The sequence below is a fragment of the Poecilia formosa genome, unplaced genomic scaffold (genome assembly GCF_000485575.1).
Source record: "Poecilia formosa unplaced genomic scaffold, Poecilia_formosa-5.1.2 Scaffold107, whole genome shotgun sequence".
NCBI lineage: Eukaryota > Metazoa > Chordata > Actinopteri > Cyprinodontiformes > Poeciliidae > Poecilia > Poecilia formosa.
The window spans coordinates 326,320-350,086 of NW_006800046.1; the positions used below are offsets into that span (position 1 = coordinate 326,320).

General features: G+C 40.3%; 2 protein-coding genes and 1 long non-coding RNA gene across 3 annotated transcripts; 2 read left to right on the forward strand and 1 right to left on the reverse strand.

The window, feature by feature from the left end:
• Positions 1–29: 29 nt before the first annotated feature.
• On the forward strand, positions 30–10,723 carry LOC103143292 (E3 ubiquitin-protein ligase ZNRF2). The gene is made up of 4 exons (XM_007559754.2): positions 30–838; positions 5,237–5,332; positions 8,279–8,384; positions 9,746–10,723. Exons 1-4 carry the CDS (start codon positions 520–522, stop codon positions 9,801–9,803), a joined length of 579 nt encoding a protein of 192 aa, XP_007559816.1. The 5' UTR covers positions 30–519; the 3' UTR covers positions 9,804–10,723.
• Positions 8,396–23,669, reverse strand: LOC107837049 (uncharacterized). Its single transcript, XR_001663027.1, has 3 exons — positions 23,659–23,669; positions 21,315–21,321; positions 8,396–9,405 (listed from the first exon to the last, which is right to left on the reverse strand). It is a non-coding gene; the product is annotated as an uncharacterized LOC107837049 (long non-coding RNA).
• txnl4a (thioredoxin-like 4A) lies at positions 11,663–14,321 on the forward strand. The gene is made up of 4 exons (XM_007559756.2): positions 11,663–11,826; positions 12,032–12,210; positions 13,602–13,705; positions 13,830–14,321. The coding sequence occupies exons 2-4, from the start codon at positions 12,058–12,060 to the stop codon at positions 13,999–14,001; spliced, it is 429 nt and encodes a 142-aa protein (XP_007559818.1). The 5' UTR covers positions 11,663–11,826; positions 12,032–12,057; the 3' UTR covers positions 14,002–14,321.
• Positions 23,670–23,767: the final 98 nt, after the last annotated feature.

Genomic DNA, 23,767 nt, shown 5'->3' on the forward strand with positions numbered 1-23,767 from the left:
ACTTCTATAAGTTCGCTTGACTTAAGCGCCCCGACACAGAAGGTGGGGGAGGAGGAGGGCAATCCCTGCTTTTATTTTTCCTTCCCCACGGCCGCTGTTGAGCTCAAAAACAAACTTGGACCAGACAAGCTTTACGCAAACATTTGCGTTCCTGCGTTCGGCTGCGGCGCAGGGAGTGGAGGCGTGGGGCTCATTAGAGTTTGTTTTCTTTCCTTCTTCATTTCTTTGTTGAAAAAAGGGGAAGGGTTCCGTTAACGGAGGAGAAAAACAGAATAATTGAATATCAAGTTTAGTGTGCTGAGAGTACGCACTTGACGCACGGAGCGCACCGTAGGAAAAACTCCTGAGATGTTGGATCACCTCGACGGTCTCGCCCTGCTCCAGCGTGTCTCTTATTTCCTTTGTTAGTGTCAGCTCTTCTGAACTCACCGTGGACATGTGTCGCGGCTGAAATACGCCAAACTTTCCAGCGCAAAACAACAATAACAACAGCAGCAAAACCTGTAAAAAGAGACCGGCATGGGGGCCAAGCAGAGCAGCCCCGCTTTTGACAGCAGAACTCGGGCTTACTCCAGCTCAGACCTCCCGTCTGGAAACTCAGCCGCGGCGGACGGGATCACGGGGTTTAGGTACACAAACGGACCCGACGGCCCGCGGATCCGGTACACGGGCGGAGGGCCCACCAACTCCGGGATGAGGATCCCGACCGGCAGAAGGTCGGGGTCACACAATCAGGGTCTGGATGGCCCAGACGGGGATGAGGGGCAGCTGCCCCCAGAGGCTCACCGGCTGTTCATAGGGTCCTTACCGTCTCACCTGTCCCCTCGCCTGCTGGGAGGTAAGGTCCCCGAGCACAGATTGCACAATCATAACAAAAACAATCTTTGGAAGACATAGAGGGAATCTAATTTACATAGGGAAACTGAATGTATATCTGCCTGGTGCATCGTTTTACGTCAATTATTTGACCTTTTTCACTCTAATCTGTACTTTGAGCAACCGTACCTCACAATACTGCTGTTTTTTTTTTTTGTTTTTTTTTTTCACGGAGTAGAACTGCATCTACTTCCTGTCTTTATAATTTGCTCAACACATTATATCAGATGTTTTGACACTGGTGGTTTAAAGATTTTAAACAAAGTCCTTTGAGTATCATTAGTGATCCATGACGCTTCATTAGTTTCTCACTCAAATATTTCCAAACTGCTGAATTTGACTTTCTGTTAAGGGAGAGAAAAGGGCTAACTTTGTTTCAGCCAGCTGACCTGCAGAGGAATGCAACAGGTGGAGGGGTCGGTGCTGTGTTTAGTCACTCTAGCGTCACATTAAAATAATTTTAAACCATAGGAAAACCTGCCCATTTTGTAGCCTTTGGGACCGTTGATGTAATAAGATCTCACGCCCAGAAACTTTGGGATATTAAAATGACATACTTTTTTTAGTCAAAGTGAATCCAGTCTTAAGAACACGTCCAGACATGTTGGTGAATAGTTTAAGCTTGTTTTATATGTATATGGTTTAGCTTACTTTTTTGGGGGGGAAAATATTAGGAAGTAGTTCTTTCAATCTTGAGTTGTTCTGTTGACATAATAATGTTCATCAATACTTGCTTAGAACATATTGAAGAAGTACTCATCAGTTTGATGAACCCAAGATCAGGCTGGGCTTTACACAATGTATAGAAAATGTTTGGTAACTATGACAACTTGGGGCCATACCAATCGCAATCTTTCGACCGATCACCAATTTTTAAGAAGTCTAAACTGACAATTCTGATTTTGATCAACACACTTTGTTTTTGTCTTGAAAACTGCTAAATGTAGAGACAAAGTTGCGAAGTTAGCAGCAGTGGGGCGACTATTGTTGACTGCACACGTGGTGGGCGGAGTCTATCAATCAGCCTGTTTCACAGCAAAGAGACAGCAGCTGATTTCCAGCCCATTGCAGATGAACATTAGATTTATTTTGGCCTATCGTCCAAAATGAAAGAAATTGGTGCACCTAAAATTACAAGATAACATATGTTTTGATCCAAACAAAAAATAAAAAAAAGAAACTAAAATTGAGAAACTCAACTGATGAGAATGTGTTTCAAAAATTGCAAAACACTGGAGTAAAAAGCAGTTTTTAAATCAATTTATGAAAATACTGTAAGGCTCGTTGTGTTGCTGGATCTGTTTGTGGTAGAAATCTGAAATTGGCTTATATTTGATTGGAGAAAAACTGAACCACGTTCTTTTTCTTTTTTTCCTTTTTTTTTAAACCACCTGACCATACTACTGATATTGGCATTGATTCTTCTTCTGGGAAATGGCCAACATCTCCCCTGTGATTGGCTGTTTTTGTGGCTTTTTGTGAAGCCCACGTACTTCCTGGTTAACCACATGTCGTCTCTCATGCGGATTGCTAAAACTATTAAATTGCTATTTTAATTTATTCCTTATTCAAATACTGAGGTCATTTTATTACCAGGCACTAGCCATGGAAAAAAAATAAAGGGGAAAAATTTTCAAAGGGAAAATTTAAGGTACTACACAAAATATTTTATTTAATTACCTTTTTTGCATTCATATTATTTCCATAGTAGTTTCCATTTTACTTCAAATTCCATGTTGTTTTATTATTATTATTATTATTATTATTATTATTATTTATTTTTCTCTCTTCTTTGTGAAGTCTTTGGGACCCTGGATTTGGTCTGGACCAAATAATTCTGCACTGTTGTTAAAATGTGATTGACAGAGTCTTTGTTTACCCTAAAACATGGCTAAAAATCTTCTCTTCATCTCATGGACTCGCTATCTTGTGACCTCTTACTCATAATCATTAGATGTTACGGTTGCAGTCCCGACTGCTTGGTATTTTTCCATTTGACATTCGATACCTGGATCCGTTTAAAAGCCGTATGATGACTGAACCCTTTGTTTAGCCCTCCTGCACATTTATCGCAGCCACAGGTGGCTCTGCTGCCGCTGCGCTGCGTTGCCCTTTGTCTTCCTTCTTCTGCTTCTCCTCTGTTGTGCAAAACAGGGCTGCGCTTTTTTTTTTCTTTGCTCTGAGAGGGAAGAGAGGACTATGTAGGTCAACAGATAAGCGCTTCCTGCTGGTTACACATTGCCTGACACGGACACACACAAACGCGGAGTGAAACTCGCAGGATGCACTCAAACCTCCTGAATCGGCAGGTTTAGCTGTTTCTCCTGAACCAGTGGGAGTCTCCAGATCCGAGCACAACAAAGCAGGGAGCGGGAGGGGGAGGGAGGAAGGCGAGGGAGCTCGTTCTGTAATGGTCATGGGGCTGAAAGAGGAAACGCTGCTATGCTTTTATAAACGACATCCATAAAAATCCAACTGATCTCTGTCTCACTCCCCACGTTTTTTTTTTTAGTCTGAAGTTACTGGTAGAGGTAATGAGGAAGTCTAATCACTGATAAACTCATTTGTAACCTTTGCCCCACCGATGAGAACCATGTGACTTAACGGGCCTCACGCTGACTTTACGGAGTCCCTTATAAACACATGACACACACATGAGGTAGACGCCAGGCGCAGTGATGGCAGAACAAACTCTGCATTTCTTCTAAAAAGAGGCCAGTCTGTCTCAGGTTGAGCAGCTCTGGGTTTAATCTTTGCTTGGAGCAGAACATGGAAGATGCAAAATGATATCTGATATGTCCCGTACAGTAACTTGCAAAAGCAACTTTTCAACTGGCACATTAAAACTGCTACATTAAAACCACAAACTTTCTTCTAAAAAAAGAAAGTTTGTGGTTTTATGTGGAAAAAAGCAGCACATAGCATAATTCAGTGGTTTCCAAACATTTTCTGGGCCCCCCCAAGGGATTACAAATAGCTGTCTGGTTGAACGACGTGTGTGAGGGGGGAGGGGGGGATTGACTTTTTTGGGGGCAAAATGAATGTACGTAGCTGAACATAGACAACACCACCAGTAGCCTACAGGCTACTTCTTAAGCTTAAGGTGGTGTATTGATATTAGCTAGTCATCTTTTAGCTAACATTACCTGCATCCAACAACTTTACTCAACAGTCTGTTAGTTTGGGGGAAAAACTGTGAAAAGTTCTTTGCGTGTTGCTGGTTTGCTGCCATGATTCTAACACAAACCTACGTAGCTCTGCACAGCAGCAGCAGGTCTCCTTCACTGCCTCACAGGTGTAAACCCAGTGCAAGTGTCGTAGTGCTCATGTTGCATTTAAAGGTGGCTCGGAAAAACAGGTTACGACATGTTAACAACAGATTTAACAGTTTTAACTGCTGATAAAAGTGACAGAGGACACAGATATGGGAAGTGTGGGAGCTCCTACTGTATCAAATTGACATAGGAATAACAGAGAGTTGGCCATTCTAAGGTAAAAACCCAGCGCATACAGCGTTCATCTTTTGTTTGTTTTTTTTCATCCAGACTGCTTCCCGTGCCCCCCCTGCAATGGGATGGCACCCCCCCTAGGGGTCGCGCCCCACAGTTTGGGAACCTCTGGCATAATTGAAAACTTGCAAATAAAATTGGATAGAAGTTCGATAAGAAAACAAACTTCAGACAGCTCACAAAATGTAATTTTATCTAACGTTACTATGTATTTTAATTGATTTGTTGTACTTTTTGTGTCGTTTATGATGTTGATATAATACTTTTTTCCACTTTGTTACATTTGTTTAAAAAAGTACTAAACAAGTAAAGTATTATTATTATTATTATCAGTAGTAGCTGTAGTATTGGTAGATGTGGAAGAAGATCTGATCAGTTGAGATCACATTTGTATTTTTTAGCGTCAATGGAAAACACATTAAATATTGTTTACCATTATAGCAGGCAAACGTAGACCGAAAGACGGATGGATGAAAACACAGGATAATCTTGGAAGAAATCCTACTAAAGACTTGAAGCAGTGGACGGCGTCCCCAAGTTTGGACCCAGAATATAACTTTATTTTAAAGCATATTTATGTATTTCATCGTCCAAGTCATAGATCTAACACATGCTAACTCTTGCGCATCAATTTATAGATAGAGCTACAAACCTGAGCATCTTCCTTAGCAGACTGTCATGCAACAACATATCATCTTCAGCCAGATGATAAATAAGATGTGCTGTAACACAGACTGCTGCTGGAGACGGTTCCTGCCCACAGCCGTCATTTGAATGTCCCTTAGGGATTATTAAAGGTTTTTTAAATGTTGATTATGGGTCCTAATGTTTTTTGTGTTTTGTACTTTCAGGGTTCCACTGTCCTGTTTGCTCCAAGTTTATGGCGGCGGATGAAATAGAGAAGCACCTGCTCGTGTGCTTCAGCAAAACACGCCTTATCTACAACAGTACGTTCTGGCGCGGGGGGAGGGAAGCGGTTCTGAAAGTTGTTTTCTGTTATGATACAGCAGATGTGATGAGTTTTCTTTATCTTCTCCTTTCTGCTTTAGAGAGACAGAACAACATGTAAGCTGACTTTAATTTTAATCAGTGTTTGAGTTTTCTTCAACGGCATCAGAATGTTTTGTTCAACATTTGAAGAAACTGATTACTTATGATTAGCTTGCATAACCAGTGCGAGCTAATCAAGTGGTTGAATTACATCCTGACCATGTTATCGAGTTCTGCTGAGGCCTGATAAGGAGCCATTCATTTGATTCAAGTGTGCTGGAGCAGTTCTGAACCCACAATAACCGATAAGGCAGACAGACATACTTTTACTCCCCAACCTCAGACCCGTGAAGATCCAACTTCGATTTGCTGTAGTTGTTCATGTTTGTACTAAAGTATCAAAAACAACAACTAGAGGGAACATTGGGAAACCCAGGCTGTAGGGAACTATAAAAAAAGCAGAAGGTGGTTGCAAAAACAATAAAGAAGCATACTGTTTGTATGATATTAATGCTTTGGCTATGGGGAATAGCAGCTGTATTTTTGTAGTTACCATTAGAGGCCCATAAAGCAATCGTTCTGATTATCCGGTCAAATTACCGCTAGCTAAAAGGTTAGCTGCACTAACCCTAAACCAGTAATTATCAATAAATGCTAAAGCGCTAATTTCAAATCATATCTGCCCTTACAAGACTAAAACCCTTGAGTACCAATTTAATTTCGATGCTATAGTAATACTTTCTATAAAGCCCATAGATATTGTATTTGTGTTTATATCTTGTTCTCTTTTGAAAACATGAGCATTAATATCAATATCGTCTTACTGTTTGAAGTATTCTTAACAGTCAATGACCAAAACTTTTAACACTGGTGTCGGCCAGCTGTTAAAGAACAGCAAACTAAAACAATTTATTCTTTTAGGGGAAGCTAAACACGCTAAACGTTTTTTAAGCTAGCAAAAGCGCTAAACAGAAAACTAGCTGCGGGTTAGCAGAAGTGTCCCCTCCACTGGGTATTACACTACCTAGTGCTCACTGGCATGTTACTCATAGAAATGTTTTTATGTGAATTTCCAAAGACACTCACCTTCAGCCCCCCAAATGCATCCTGAATGCAAAGCACTGCCAAAAATTCACAGACTCAGTTGGAGAAGTCCCAGAATGCACTAGTCGACCCTTAAAAGCCGGCTGTCTCTGAATGTAGCCACTAGCTAAAACTGAAATTTAATTTTGTTTAGTTGGTGTCTAGACAACACGGTTTCATTTAGGCAAAAAGTCAACCCAGTGTTGACGCATACAGTTGGATGGGTGCATGATTGTCGACGAAGAACTTTCCCCCTCAACTCCCTTTCTCTCTTTGAAGATATTTTTGTCATGCAGCTCAGTTTGTGGCCTCAGGCTTTTGCAGGCCAGAACTCTGTATCAGTCCTTTGTAGGATATCAATGGTCCTTAAGACCAGAGCGGATCGTCATCTGCATATGTGGAATTTGCACAATACAAACTCAGTCCGTGGAAAACACAACAGAAAAAGCTACGTTTTGACTTGCACATCTAGAAACACTCAAAATTGGACGACAATCTCACTCCAGGTAAACATCGCTTTGCGTTTGCGGCTTGACATGATTAAAATCGTTAAGAAATATTACTCTTTGCGTTTTGCCAACCCACAAGAAAGAGATGAAAGAGAAAACTAATACAAACGCGTGACGCAGCTGCATGTCAGAGCAGTGCGAGCAGCACCTGCACGAAGCGACGCACAGGAAAGACATTTAGAAAACATCAGAAGCAGACGGTTGCCCTGTGCAGCCCGAGGTGCGGGCCTCTTTCGTCAGCTCGTCGCTGTTTGCCTGAATGCCAGCGGGTGTGGATTCCTCTTTTGTTTTGCGGCACCACATTTGCTTATTCGCGCACACGCCCACTGCGGTGTGCATGTGGCTGATAAATGTGCAAATCCGGAGCATCTGCTGAACGGCGTCAATCAACTTATCGCGGTCATGCAGATGTGGAGGATCTGCACAACTGCAGCTTCATTCTTTACCTGCGCTAGACTTCATACGCAATAACTTTTTGATTGAGCCTGCCTTTTGTTTCACTCTGATAAAGCCCACATGCAGTTTGAAAACCTTGTCTTTTTTTGTATTCTCAGAAAGATGAACCCAAACTTATTTACAGAATCAGTTACATTTAAATTTAAAACCGAATGGAAGATTTTTATATTTAAAATACTACAATATGTTTAGTTGGTGTGTGCTTTGGTATATAAATAGGAGAAAAAAAAGGACGGGAAAGGTTAAGAGGATATTTTACGTTTAAGCTGACTGACAAAATTAAGAATAAAAAAAAGAAGAAGAATACTACAATATGAAGTAAAGCTAGATTTTGTATATGATGGAACCTGTTAGAGTCCTTAAAACGATCAGATACAGGCTGTTGTATTGACCTTCATTTAAAATTCTGTTACCTTAAACAAAATGTAATAACATGAAAAAAGCAGGACACTGAATTATGGCTTCATTTCTTTCAGAAGAGCTGCTCTTTTTATTATTATTATTATTATTATTATTAGTTTTTATTGTATTAAAAAACAAAAAAGATTGATGGCAGTTAAACTCCAAAACTCAGATTTGTTTTCATGAAACAAAAATATCTAAAGCTTATTCTGTCTCATTTGATCCGAGATGTGCACTTGAACTAGGCCATTCCGAGACATTTATCTGTTCCCTTGCTGTTTCTGGAACTGCTCACAACCTCTATAAGGAGACAAAATGTGAATACCAAGAGGCTCTTTGTGTGTGTGTGTGTGTGTTTATGATGCAAAGTACTTGATTAATTGATTTTAGTTTTTGCTTTTTGGTGCGTTGTGTGGCTCTGTGCTCAGTTTACGCGTTTTGTCTCTTTCTCAGAGGACATCCTATCGAGAGACTCCGGTGAATGTACGATCTGCTTAGATGATCTGGAGCAGGGAGACACCATTGCCAGGCTGCCCTGCCTCTGCATCTACCACAAAGGGTAAAAACACTCAAATATGTGGAAGTGGTTTTAGAAAAATGAAGGCCTGGTCCTCTGCTCTTGAATCAAATTCAGAATACTTTCTTAATCCCAAAGGGAAATTAGACATCTTGTTAGTATGCCAACCCTTGCGATAGGCCATAGTTATCTGGAGCAAGACTCCAATCCACCATATAGACACCCTTTCAATATATTACTCATTTACCAATACTGCAAATCAGTTGCTGACTGAATCTAATTAAAGTCACAAAGATTTTCTCTAAAACTGATAAACGATTGACGCCTTACATTTGGACTCCTTTCAAGATTCACATTCGACCGTCAGATACCCAACAGAGTCCGGGTCCGTACCGTCTTCACTTCCTGTTGCAGGACGAGAATGAGCTGCCCCAAAAATATTTGCTAATTATGAGGAAAATAGAAAAAGAAGGAGCCAGGCGTGGCTCTAGAGATCCTCCAGGTTCGTGATCCGAATCAGACCACCTGTTTTATCATCTTTCTAATCTTTTATCCTGAGATGGATCATAAAATAATGGGAGTGACAACGATATAATTCCCTAGCAACCAAAGCAATTACTCTGAAGTTTTCAATCACAAGATCCAGAATCAACCTCTGAAGTAAGAGTCTCCTTATGAACTAGTGTAGTCCCACCTGAACAAGATAAACCTATTGATAAAGTAAAATAGGTTAAATGGAATGAGGGAAGTGGAAATGTTGTAAAGATTTATTGCAGCATATAGTGTCTAAAATATTTTTTCTTGCTGTATCAAACACATGTAGTAAGGACTGGGTGTCCAAAAGAGACATGTCAGTAATGTTCTTTACTGGTAGCTAATGCTGTGCTCCAGTTACCTGGTCAGAGAAGGCTGCACTTCCGACATTGTTCGTGGTACTTGTTACAAACATCATTTTTATTTTCCATATGCAAACAGAAGGTTTAATATGTTCAGTTTAGAGCTGCAGAAGCTACGTGTAGCACCTATTTTAGACGCACTCCTACCTGCCTGTCTCGTAAAGTAACTTCTGTTGATGCGTGGAGCGGCCATATTGAAACGCAAAGTCAGCTTTACAAGTTGTACCTGGCGATAGTTGGAGTCGCCCCCGATTTCCTAGCGGTAAATTTGACTCTGGAGGGCATTCCAGGTGAATGTTTCCAAGCATTACTCAGGCTAGCTGATTAGCTGACTAAACTGAACTGCTAGCAAGGCCTTTCAGGAGATCAGGACCAGTTTAGTGTCCATGTAAAGAGATTCTTAAAACAAAAGGAATGGCTCAGTTTGTAATTCTAACTTTTATTTTTCATTAGATACAAGATATTAATTACCTCTTGTTTTTTTTGCATTGTGTTTTTTTTTTCCAGGTGCATAGATGAGTGGTTTCAGGTGAATCGCTCCTGTCCGGAGCATCCTGCCGACTAGGAGCTGCAGAAGCGCAGCTTCATTCAGCAGTTCATCGCCGAGGCTGACTGTGCACCCTGACCTTATCCCAACAGCTGCCTGGTCCAGTGAAACGGCACACTTTTCCTCAGGGTCTGCGGGACGTTACGACACGCAGGATTACTCTTATTGCCTCACCGAACACCGATGGACTTTGGATGCTACTATGCTGCGATGTTGCAAGAGCCAAAACCGGAGACGTCTTCTTCTTCTCCTCTCCAATTTCCGTGAATTTTCCTAATCGCCATCTGTCGGCCTGAAGTGGAAGCTGAGTTCTGATCCAGACAGTTATGTGGGTCAGGGTGCGGCTTCACGGCGGTGGACCTGTCTATCCAACGGGGTGGAAGGAGGTTTCGGCTTAGTGGCAGAATGTTGATGTTGTGCAATATGAAAATTAGCCAAACAGAATTTCAAGCGAAGCGTATATATGCTTTAAGGAATTGATTGCTGTGTTGATGCTAGTCAGTGAGTAGGTCCAATTTTCATTTAGTTTTTTTTTTCTTTCTTCAAATTGGCTACTGGTGTCCTTTGTTAAACAATCATGTCTCCTAAACCAAATTGTCTAACATGAGATTGTTGAGCTCCATTAATCATGTGACCATTTGGTAGCACAGTGATGTGACTGTGTAGTTGTAGTGTTGAAGCTAAAGAAAGGTTCAGACATATCTAATGGTGATTTATACTCGCTCTGAGGAGTGCCATAATGTGCTGCTATGTCATAGACTGGAAAGTTTTCTTTAACCTTTGAGCCTGTCCGTTGTCTGTCGTTCTCTCCTGTTTGTACTGTAATGAATCGCACAACAATAAATGTTATGTTTGTGTCTTTTTTCTGGTGAAAGAACTGTTTTAGGTTTCCGTGTACCATATGCGTTGAATAAAATAAGCCCTTGATTAAAAAAGAATGCAGGAGTGAATGTTCTTTGTCTTTGGAGAGAAGATTTCAAACGGGGTCAAGTAATTTAGATGCTACAACATATTGGCACAGACAAATTTCCTGGCACCACTGCCTGATAAGATGTAAAAATGATTAACACGTAATCTCACAACAAAAAATTTAAAGTATGGTGGAAGATCTATTGCGCCTGTCTTACTTTTTAGCCTTTTTATAGTCCATATTATTGGGAAATGTAAGAAGTATCAGGACATTTAAATATGATTAAATAAATAATTATGCCACCAGTGATTTTATTTAAAATAAAAAATTCCCTTCGATTTTCCCCTAATCTCACCAAAATTAAATGTTGGATTTGACCAAAAAAGTGTTCCTTTTATTGCTAATAAAAGCTGACTTTAAATTTTTTTAAACCTTAATTTTTTTTATTTTAAATTGGTTTTATTGCCCAATTTTTAAATATATTTCTCTGCTGTTTTTTAAATACGCAAAGATGGGTTTTATCCAGTTCTTTACAGTTTGCCTTACATTAGATTTTAGTGATTTATGTATAATTTGAAAATTTGCCAAAAAGTTTTTACAGCCAATCACAACTTAGAACTGCGTGATCCACATTAAAATTTGAATGTACAGGTTAAGCAGAGTTAAAGTATTCTTGAATGTGTCTACCTTTCCATTTATATTATTGATTAATAATATTTTTTGCAGCATTTGGATAGAACCGAAATGTTTTTTTTCTACGCCAGTGTTAGTTTTTACAATTTGTAAGTTTCTGAAACATTGCCCCTTTAACATCAATTTTAAAAAAAACTGTTCTACAACCGTTATTAAAAAAGTTTTAATACGAACAATAAAAAAACTGTTTACTAAAACCTTTTCAGAGTTTGAAAGGTTGAAAAATAGTTGACGTACATACATTGCGGCCATAGACGCTACCTTGTCGCTAGTTTGATGACGTCATCGCCCTTACTGGGACGTTTGTTTGACGCGACGAGACGTCCAAGATAGGCAACATTCAACAACAAATAGCTTCTTTTTTTAAATATTACTGTGTTACTTTACTCGGTAGTTAGGCGTTTATTTCGATACGTAACACTCGCTTGTTAATTTAAGGTGAGTTTTTCTATTAATTTGGTCAGGGTTGTGCTTCCTCTGGGGTTTCTTTTCTGTTTCTTCCAGATTTTTCCTCAGCTAACATTACCCAGCGCTAGCTACGTTTAGCTGCCTTGTGTTTCACTACTCAGACCAGTGCATTATGTTTGTTTCATGACCGTCTGTCTCTCCTTCAACCTTAAAAGTCGGATGTAATGACCTGCAGGTTGGAAATCACTTTCTTGGATCAAGATGTCGTACATGTTGCCACATCTCCACAATGGCTGGCAGGTGGACCAAGCCATCCTATCTGAGGAGGACCGAGTCCTGGTCATCCGCTTCGGACACGACTGGGACCCAACGTGCATGAAGATGGACGAAGTTCTTTACAGCATCGCTGAAAAGGTTTGATTAGTTTGTTGACGTCTTTGCCATCAACGTCACGTCGGAGCAGCATCCAAAGTTTGCTCCCTAGAATAACCTGCTGGTTTATTGGTTTTTGAAACGGGTTTAACTTCGTGTTGTCAGGTCAAATCCGCTCTTCATTGAACTACACATATTTATGTGAAACATTTCAGTTATTGCTACATTTAGACGTTTTTTGTTACGAGACACAGTAACGCCAGCAGAGGTCGCTGTTTCTTACGTGCTTCTGATTAATAACTGGTAGTCATCATGTAGTTAACAGCTTATTGGAGATACACCAGTCAGTGTTTTGTGGCCATTTTCTAGTCATTTAATTTGTAAACTGGTTTGTTTATAAGTACCGTTCGCACACAACGTATCAATCTCTATTTAAAGAAACTAAAGGGAAGATTAGAAGCACAAAACCATACATCTTTGATTAGAGACCAGGCTAAACATTTAAAAGTGTTGCATTTAATAGATAAATGTTAGAATATATTTTTCACATAAGATTTCTAAAGAAGAAAACAGAAAAATTTGTTGTTTGAGGATTCCTGTGCTTTGTAAGAGTAAAAGTTATCAGTTTTTTAATGAGATTCTATGATTGAAATCTGAAGTAAACAATTTTTGCTTCAAGCCAAATGAGCAAATTGTTTTTTCACAACTCAAGCTTTCAGGAAGTTTTTCAGCCAAAGGAGCCAATACATTTCTGCATAATTAATACGTGTGTGGCCTCAAAGGAAACAAGCTGAACATATGACATACTATGTGTCGTATGAAGTCTTGGAGGAAGGGTAAAACTCTTATTGACTCATTTCCTAGACCCACTACTCTGTAAAATTGACCTTTGCTGATTAATTGCACCACATTTCTCAAATATATAAATTATAAGCATTTGCACATTTAGAGCATTTGGTTCTCAGGGCTGTTTGAGAATAGTGAATAAGGATCTCTGGTTGTTTTTACACCTCAGGTGGAAATATTTAGGTTTGTGTACAACCAGATGTAAGGACCTTCATCCATTTGATTCAGGCATTTATTGAATAATGTATGTTTGTTCCTTTGTATTTAGTTTTAACGGGCAAACTTGTAAGATTTTGTTACTATTTTAAACTTTTACAAAACTCTTTACTGAGTTTTTATTAGCTTGCAGTTTTCCAGTTTATCACTGAAGTTGCTAAAGATCTTTGCAGAGTAAGATAGAATCAGTTTCTCAAGTTTTTTCCGATCTCCCAAAATTAAGGAAATTCGGACAGACTTGTCAGTTCACCCCTAGTTTTTTAACACTGTGATAGTTAACTTTTACTTTATAACTTGTCTTTTTTTTTTTTTACCGTTCTGCTGGTTTTGTTGGACACAGTTTGCTATCAACGTTCCTTTCTTTCGGCCAGGTCAAAAACTTTGCGGTCATTTACCTCGTGGACATTACAGAAGTGCCCGATTTCAACAAAATGTACGAGTTGTACGACCCCTGCACCGTCATGTTCTTCTTCAGGTAAGTCATTCTCCGAGTGTGAGTGTTCATGATGGGACGGTTGAATGGACGGTTGACGGTGCGCAGCAACCACTGACACAGCTTCCATCTCCTGGTGTTAAACAATGACGTTTCTGTTTCCCAGGAACAAACACATCATGATTGATCTGGGCACCGGTAACAACAACAAGATCAACTGGATCATAGAGGACAAGCAGGAGATGATAGACATTGTTGAAACAGTGTACCGAGGAGCGCGGAAAGGAAGAGGCTTAGTGGTGTCTCCCAAGGATTATTCCACTAAATACAGATATTGATTTTATTTTTTTTTCCTTTGCCTGCCTAATTTGTTCAGTGTTTGCCTTTCCCATTTGATAGTTTGGCAACCGAGAGACAGTAAGTAACGGAAAGCAAAACAAAATTGATTTATTTTTGCTTTGTCGATGAAGGAGGAGAGGATCCTCATCTGGGGTCTTGTTACTGTTTGTGTTTCATGTTTTTCACCATTTCATGAATATTGGTGTGTCCTGTGTTTTTCGAAATCTTATTTCTGTGAAATAAGAGTAAAACAGATCAGACACATTGTATTTGGCCTCTTACTTGACTGTTGTAATAAATATGAATTTCTACTTTAAAACACTTTCAGTCTTGATTTTTATTTTATTGAAATGAGTTTAAAACTGCAGTATGCAGAATGAAATGTGATGTCAAAGAAGCAAATGGAAAGGGTTTCAGAGCAGGTCTTCAGTTTTTATAACATTTAAAGTTATACTAATTAAAGAAAAATAGACAGATGCGACTTAAAAGGATGCAATCATGCACATACTGCCTTCATACTACTAACTTTGACTTTATTTATGTTAAATAAAGTCAAATTCTTGCAGTCAAAGAATTTCTGGGAAATTATTTTTTGTATTGTTTCTCAGGTAAATCTTATTTCTGAAATTTATTTATTTCTATTTTTCATTTTGAAAATCTAACTTGTATAGCTTCATTACACACAATGATACATTTCTATCAGAGATAATGCCAAAGTTCAATTTCTCAAAAATTTTTAAATGTTACACTAGACAATTATGAGAATATGTAACACAGAGATATTGGTGTACTGAATTATATGACCATGTATTAAATTGCCTGCATAAATTTCCATAAAAAAATAAAACTTTCTAATAGTTTTCAGCCTTGTGATATAAAAGGACTAAATAAAAAAAGTATCACTAGTGTTGCCAGTTTCTTTCTGTTTTCAGAAAGCATATATTGCATTAAAATATAGAAAATAACTTTTAGAACTAATAGCTTCTATTGCCTTTACATTATTAAAACACATATTTCAATGCATTTATCTGAGCACAACCATGGTACCTTTTACAAATTTATCTCAACAGAACTATCTAGGAGCTTTGAAGCATGTGCTCCAAAAATCACCACTAGATGGAACTAGAGTACCGAATAGTCTGTTGCTTTGATCTAACACGGTCACTTAATGTTGATGAATGATCCAATCTGGTTTTTCTTGATCTAAGATGATTTCTGGTTTTCTTTGAAGTCTCTTTCTTCCAATTTCGATTTTTGAAAGATTCTCTTTCTATACTTCACCATTCCAGGTTCGTTTACAGGGGTTACTTGGAATCTTTTGGAAGATGTAAGACCTTCCCCATTTATGCTTAAAACACTTTTCTCGTAACCTAAGTTACAGAAATTAAGTCTGTCTTCTACACCATGAGAAACAACTAGAGAAAATACCCGTAGCTCCTCCCTCAGACAAATTAGCAGGAACAAGATATGTAAAGGTCACTGCTTGCGTCTTCACTTTGAGGCTTAGACAATGTACACTGACCAGTGGCCTCAATGACGAGGTGCTGAGGTGGCTGCTTACCAGCTGGCAACTGAACAGCGTTTGAGCAGAGAAGAAGAGGCAACCAACTGTTCTGGCTGCTGCAAAAACTTTGAATAACTTGGCTGTAGATGCACCAAGAGACAGCGGCGGCTACAACATGACCTGATTGCTCTAAAGTCTGCACTCTGACCGTCAGAAACATGTCTGTAGTAGAAAACAAGCTCGTTGTCTGTGTGTACGCCATGTTGAGGGCTCACAACACCGCCCTCCAGGCGTCCCACGTCCTTTCCAGTTACATTAACCCGGAGTCTGGCATGGCTTCTTCTTTGTCTGGCCCGTCCCTGCAGGGCTCATGTACACCATTCCAGAGCCGCTGTTTTCATATGGAGCATGGGGCAAAAGGCCGCCGCCATTGGTCCATTATAATTCACATTATCATGCATTGTTATTCCCTATTAGAGTTAATCAGCTCAACCTCAGGGGAAGCAAGTCCAGACAACTAAGGGATGGTGACTAACTCCGGTCTAGACGTGAGAAGAGGTGAGGTGGGATGTACAGTAAAACACAGAGAGGGGTAAAGACATTCAGACAGAAGAAGAAGAAGCAGCTTTTCTTATGGACTATATGGGGAATATGCACGCTCATGCTGTAAAGCCGTTTAATCCGTAATCTGGTTTCAACTGATAGTGTTTGAATGAGGGGGGGATGATCCGGACGCCAGGGGGAAGACACGCTGGCATCCTGCCATCCCCTGTGTGTCTCTTGCTTTCCAGGTCTGTCACTATCCATGTGGATACCCAGCAAGCGGCGGGGGAAGGGAACAGGACATTTGCCAGTTTCTGGGACACCCTACCCCCCTTTCCTCCCTGCCGACTTCCATACTGGCACTCACACGGATACATACACAAACAAAGCTTTGCCATTTTGTTTCTACCCAGCAACTGTTTGCTCGCTCTGTTCTTAACATACATTAAAGTGGATTTCTCTGGTAGAATTTGAACTGGGCCAATCGGCGAACAGAAAAAGTTGTGAACAATGACGTTGATTTTCTGCACCGTTTTAGAGTTGTAGTCTGCCTGTAGTTTTAGCAATGGCAGGGGAGGAAGAGAACAAGCACTTTCAATCTGCGTCGGCAGGCTGTTTCCGGTAAGTTTCAAAGCGTCGGACTGGCGCCCAAACGTTAGCAATTGAGTAAAATTTAAAACTTCAACAGAGTCCACCCAAGCAATAATTTCTCAAAAGCTGAGGGTCCAGACCTTCTGCGTGAATCAAAATATAGAGCAAGTGGCTGGTTTTTACCAGACTATGTCTCCAGGGATGAGGCTTTAATCGGTTATGCCCCAGTCAGACCGGGCCAGATTCTTCTCCATTTGCAGATCCGACGCAGTTCTTCCTTGTTTTTTGGAACCACCTCAGGGTTTGTACAAGCCGGACCTAGCCAAGTATTATGCACAAGTTGAGATGTTGTTGATTGGCCTGTCAGCATCTCAACCACCATTTTCAATCCACAATGAGAGTTGGTTGGGCTCCCTGAGAATCTCTTTCAGATTGAAGACGAAGACAGATTAAATATAACATTTTACTTAATGAGCCATGATTTTCTTTATGCATACAGTTGCTACTTATGCATGTGAGGACGCTTTGACGACACATTATCCCATCCATCCACTGCAGTAGTTTGGTGTTTTAGCTCAAATGGGACACAGACCAACACTTTTCCTGGTACGTGCCCAATGAGGTGAATGAGAGAAAGTGGAAGTAGATGCTGCGTCCCAAACACACGCACACACACACACTGTCTGTTAGTTATAAATAACTTAGATGGAGCGACGCAGAACACCCTGAAGCTATGGGTCATCTGGCGCATCTAGAAGAGGCCATTAAAGTACGCTGAAATGCTCTGTATGTGAAAGCAAGCAGGGTGAGATTCTGTGAGGCATGTGACCCGACTCGGTGTTCCGCTGAGAGTTTTAAGTAATGAGGACGACGTTGCGCTCATAAAGTGGATTACAGCCTTTTAAAGTCCTATAGAAACATTCTCAGTGCTAAATTCAACAGACAGACGGCTTCTATTTTCAATCAGATGAGGAGGGAGGCACTGTTTAATGGCAAATATGGAGGCTCACAAGGCCTGAAGGTCAGTTGTTTCACTGACCTTCCACTGGGTTGTTTTTGTGAAGCCCCTTCAACTTTTTCACATTTAATCACATTATAGCCACAAAGTTCACTGTATTTTATTGAAATTTTAGTTGTAAGACGCGAGTGAAGTTTTAGCCTGAGTAGCTCAAACAAAGAATGAATGGACAACTTCTATTAACAGCAACTCTGATTTAGCTCTGGACTTTGACTGGACCAAAATTGTCGAGTACAAAGTACTTGGAAATAAAAATAACTAAAATCAAGCAATATTTTTTTAAATTTATTTATTTTACTGCATTTTTTTGGAGGGGGGGGGGAGCAGAAAGGGATCTTATTCATTGTAGATCCAAAACATATGAAGGATTTTGCACATTTGCTGTACTAAAAGTTTTTGAAAATATTTTGGACTCGATTGAGCTAATCTATTTTCAGCTGTAAGAACAGTTTTAATCAATTAAAATAAGTTTAATAAGTTAAAATAAAGCTAATTTGGTTGCGGCACAATCAGCTATTCTAATAAAAGTCTCCGGATAGCTCTGACTCTACTTATTGTAAAATCTTGGTTATAAAAACATGAATTCTTTGTGTTGTACTTTAGATTTTCCATTGTTAAAAAAAAAAAAGTTGATAATTTTATCCTGATTAGAAATAATAGTTCTCTATCTGCATCTGGTGGAAGGGCCAAATTTGTATCATTCTTGAATGAGAGTTGGGGTCTGACATGATCAGTCCAAGGGTCACAGAGGGAAACCTCAGGCACAGCCTCATAAGTGGTCAGGAAGAAGTTTATTTTTAAGCTTTTCAGGGGTTGGACAGACAGAATGTGACATAGGATATTTACAGTAAACTGCTGCTTCTTGCACTTTTTCTTCTCTGTTCTTGTATCTCTGCACAGAGATCCTGTCGGAGGCGCTACTGTCACTGTGAAGTACTGACCTCATTCCTGCACGGCCTTTAACTTCCTCCTCGTCCAGTAAACTTCAACTCTTCTTGTGAGTTACATCACAAGCCTCTTTACGTAACCCACTCCGCCGGGAGCGACATCAAACCTCGTTCCTGTCTCTTGGCTTTCTAATTACTTCAAGGCGAATGTCAGCTAATAGATTTAGGGATTAGATAGGAGGAGGTGGCTCAGTTTTAACGTGGAGCTTATCGCCGAATCTCTTCTGAATGGAGACGATCTCGGGATTCGATGACGGACTCGTTGACTGCAGGGTGGGTTTGAGTGAAGAAATCAGAGTAAACAAACCGTTGCCTACAGGCTGGCAGAGATGAGCAAGCAGGGATGTTTGAGGCTGATAATATCCTGAACCAAACACACACACAAACCCTCTGCTTTTAAACCACTCCTCCTCCTCCTCCATACATGCTGACAAACTTACCAGCTGGGTGGTATGTTTGTTTTCACACCCTGCCCACCCCCCTCCACCAATTTTTGAGTCTTTCTTGGGGATTTGTGACTAAACGGATTTGCATTCCCACATAATCCCCCCCCCAAGAAAAACGATGCCATTCCTCCATGAGCAGTGGAAGCTGAGGGTCCGCCGAGAGAGTCACCAGAACTCAGTGGGGAGGCTGAGGCAAGGAGGGGGGGGCTTACCGACGTGCCGTACAAACACACGTCACATGAGGGGCCCCTAGCGCCTCGCACTCAGCTACATCTGAGGTTCGGCTCCTCCATTCAGATGCTTCAGAGCCAATTAGCACCTGTCCTGTACTCCCAGGCGGGACGGCCCTCCCGCTGCAGGGAAGGTGTGATGCTGAGAAATGCTGCAGTTGAACCAACACAGCCAGTGTGCACAGACTCTCATGAATGTAGAAGAGGAAAACTGCATTTTGTTTTATTTTTTTATTACTTATGAAATATGTTTGAAACATGTAGACGGACATGGTTTGTACTTGGAATCTTGGTTCCAGTTTGAAGTGACAATCCAAACCTTATCACATCTGGTTCACCAGTATCTTTTTTAAAATGCTCTTAATTTTGTAATGTGGGGTTTTGCAAGCAGTTTAAACTAATAAACTTTAAAAAAAAAATACAAAATGCATACAGTCATAATCAATAAATTAGAATATATGACTATAAGTCTCCTTCGTCAGCAAAATTTCTTCTTTTGTCCTAAGACAAGTTAGTTAAAAAAACAAAACACCTAACACAGCAATATAAAAACAGGATACAAGACCCTCTGCAATAAACCATGGAAGTATCTCCACCCCATGATACTCCCACCACCGTGCCTCACCAGTAATGTGAAGATCTAGTTTTCTCCACAGTCACCATAGCCCTGTGTAATTCTCTGATTAACCCTCTCTGTGTCAGAGAGGTGGACTTTTATGTGTGGATTTTAGGTGGGGATGACAGAGCGACTGGTTTGAAATTCAGTTCTCTTTCTCATCTTAAACCGCTGCTCCCTGACCTGGCTGCTGTATTCTTTTTGGTCTTCGTGATGCTTTTTGTTCCCTAAAGTTCCCAAACAAACCTCCCAAGACCTTCAGTGAACACGTAGATTCATACTGAGATTAGATTTTCTCACAACGCTGGTCACAACGCACTGTAAAACCCTCCGCACCGAATCCCACACTCTCACTTCATGAGTCTCACCAACCGAACGTTAGGCTTTGTGTATGCAGATGAGCATGTGGGCAGCTGCTGAGCTCAGTATGAACACCAACGGCATTTGAATTTATGTTTCCAGTGTGGTGTATTTGGTATTTGTGAGAGGTATTCGGTCTCTTAAGTTCTCAACGTTACATTATGTCAAATGTATCCACCTGCTTCTCATCATCTCAGGTCCCTACATAGTCTTTGTTAAAGGGGGGCATCTGCTGACTGAAAAGAGGTTGCTCATCTCTCCTCTCTGCCCTTTCCCCCCACTCTTCCTCCCACTTCACCCTGCCGTTCCTGTCGATGTGGTCTCCCCGACCCTGCAACACCCCTACCGAGCTCGCGCCGTTAGTACAGTCTGTCTGTACTCTCTCCTTATAAGGGCAAAACTCATTGACAGAGGCAGAGAGAGGGGGCCATGCCTCCTCAGGCAGGCAGGTAGGGGGACAGTGGCTCAAGCAGGAAGAAAACAAGACGTGATGAAGAAGAAGAAGGAGAAGAAATGATATAGCTGATGGACTGCAGTGTGAGAAGGAAATATGTGTTTGACTGGATTGACTCCTGAGAACAAAGAGGATGTTTTATAGGAAAAGGCCAACACCTCATCATCGTTATAGAAAACATCTTAAAGAAACCTTTTAGAAGCAAAGACCCCAACGCTGTTATGTTTTAATGCACAATATACATACAACGCATTTTAAAAAGCACGTAGTACTTACATATCCCTCAAAAAATAAAAATAAATAATCTGTAGCGTGATAGTAAAAGTATATTTGCAACATTATTGCTTCGTATGAGAGTACTGCAAACACACAGTTGATGGTTACAATGAATGGATCTAAATACATCGCCAGCCTGAAAAAGTTCCTACATACACAGTATTACAGAAAACTTGAAATTGGGTTGATGTTCACTTTCCAACAGAACAAAGTTCTCTGAACATAAAGCTGGAGCAACAATGGAACGGTTTTTACAACGTATTTACAATGGCTCAGTCAAAGTTTTGACCTGAAAATATGTGACAACTCTTGAAAATTGATACTTACAGATGTTCTCTGTCTATCTGAAAAGTGTTGAGGATGGTCCATGTAGTCCAGTCCCCCCAAAAAAACATTTACGCTTCCGATTGTTAAATAACACTTTTGCAAGATACAAAAGTGTTATTTGTATCATCCTGTAGCATCCAGTGAGGATGCTACAGGATGTACCTGTAGCATCCTCACTGAAGACATCTAACCTGTAGGTAACGGAGGGCAAGGAAACCTAGGATATTTTCTAACTACAGGATGTTAGAGATGGATACATCATACTTCTTTAAGCATGTTAGATTTTGCTTGTTTCAGCGTCTGCCCATTGAGAACAAGTTTCAGTACTTGGGTCTTTCACGTTTACTGGCTTCCTGAAAAAGGCACAGAATGTGGTTTTACTTTGACATTACCCGCAGTCAAAACAAAAGAGCAAACCACTATGTACCAGCCACTGGCTTCCTTTCATAAAGGCACTACCAAAGACCATTTAAAAAAGTCTTTACAAAGAGTACGTATATCCAAGATGTACAGTGGATGCGTTACCTTCCTCAATGACCCGCAACTAGGTGTGGATAATAGAAATTACCTTTCTTTATCTTTACTACAGTTACAGAGAAGCTTTTTATTAAAAATATATCTGGTTTACTATGAGAGCTGCAAGGTATAACTGATGTTAGATCAGTTTCCTTGCAGCAGAAATGCTCCCAGTTACAATCTCAGCCCTGTGCCTTAATGTCTGTAGTCGCTCATGATTTTGTTGTTCATCTGTGGTTCCAGAAATAGAAATATTAAGTTGATGGGCCAATCTAAATCAACACTAAATGTGCGTCTATCACCTGATCAGAGAGTACCCTATGTCTCTCCTATTCTCCACCTGAGGCAGGCATCCGGCTCATTACAGGTATAGTTTGTGAATGATTGGATGTTTCACAATGTCCTTTTCCTCTCCACAGTACCGACTGTAAAAGTCTATTTCTGCACATATGGAGGATGCCAATTAGTCCTGAGAGAACTGCTTCACCTCTACTTAAAGTTTTGAGGAGGAAAGCACTGTAAATTCTTGGTTTTACAGTGCTTCAGCATTCTTGTCTGTGGTAAGCATTCATCTTGTACTAAATAGATTGCTAAAACAAAGTGCTAACCAAAACTTTGGTCAGCTCTTTTGTCCTCTCAGTCTTTTGTCCTAGTAGTAACAACTGCACCTGACATCTCTTCATAATTCATAAAGCATGACTGGGCTCATTAAGGAGACACACAAACACCACCGACAAGTCTCTGCTTTTCACAAAATGGACACCAGCCCGAGGAGATGGACCTAAACAAATCATAGACACTGTATAAATAACACAAGGTTCTCTACCTTACACTAGTTCACAATACTGTGCAGGTATTAATAATTCAGCTACACTTTTCTATATTTCTATATGGCTCTCAAAAATTATCTTGACCTCTTTTTTGCACCTGACTATTGACAAGGTAACATAAACCACAACAGATGTGAATTTAACGACACACTGACTACGGCTATTAATAGACCACATTTTGAAAATCTTCCTCCCATTAGACGGGTTTGGCAGTCATTATCTCAGGTTTACTTCCCAAAGAACTGTGTACAGTAGTTGTCTTTGTAGGCAAACTTTCCCCAGAAGCTTATGCAAATTGACTTTCTCATCTGAGCGGTAACCTTGGATACGAGCAATTTATCCGTTTTGGGTTGGTTTGGAGCAGAGCTGTTATCTTGCAGAACAATGTGCCCACATTAGGTCATAATAATATTTCTCAGGAGGGGGTTTGCACAACCACATGCACAAACATGTTTGTTTCAATAGCATCATGGAGATGCCTCAGCTCCACAGAGCATGCACACCTCTTAAACTATTCCAGCACTACTTCAGTAAGTATTTCACCTGGTCCCTCTGGTTTTATTCTAACATTCCCTATGACCAGATATTCTTGAACAAGAATGATCTTATTCAAGATCATTCTTGAGGCAGAGAATGATCCTTGACCTGAAAAAGGCAGAAAATGTGAAAGCAGCTAAGACTCGGGGACCGGAATGAAGCAAAACCACAGAAAACTGGTGAACCTTGTTCAGATTAGAAAGAATGGGCTAACCTCACCAGTGATTGCCTTAGTAATCTAGCCTCGGCATGGCTGGGCTCAGTCTGAAATACTTGTGTTGTGGGTTATTGAGATTGGGTCCAATGGCTTAGACTTGGGTGTAATTTAAATCCATATCCATAAAACCACTTCTAAACTCTGAAAGAGTACTTCTGATGACTGCTTTTTGGACAAAACCTTTCCAAGAGGACCTCTCTGATTTTTATTTTTCATAACATGAAAACAAACACAGTGGGATGACTCCACTCAAGAGTATTCTCAGCCGGTGACATCTGAGCAATGTATCTGTCAACCACATTCAGGATGATTCAACACAAGGTACTTGGTCAAGCCCCAAAACCCCCACCCCA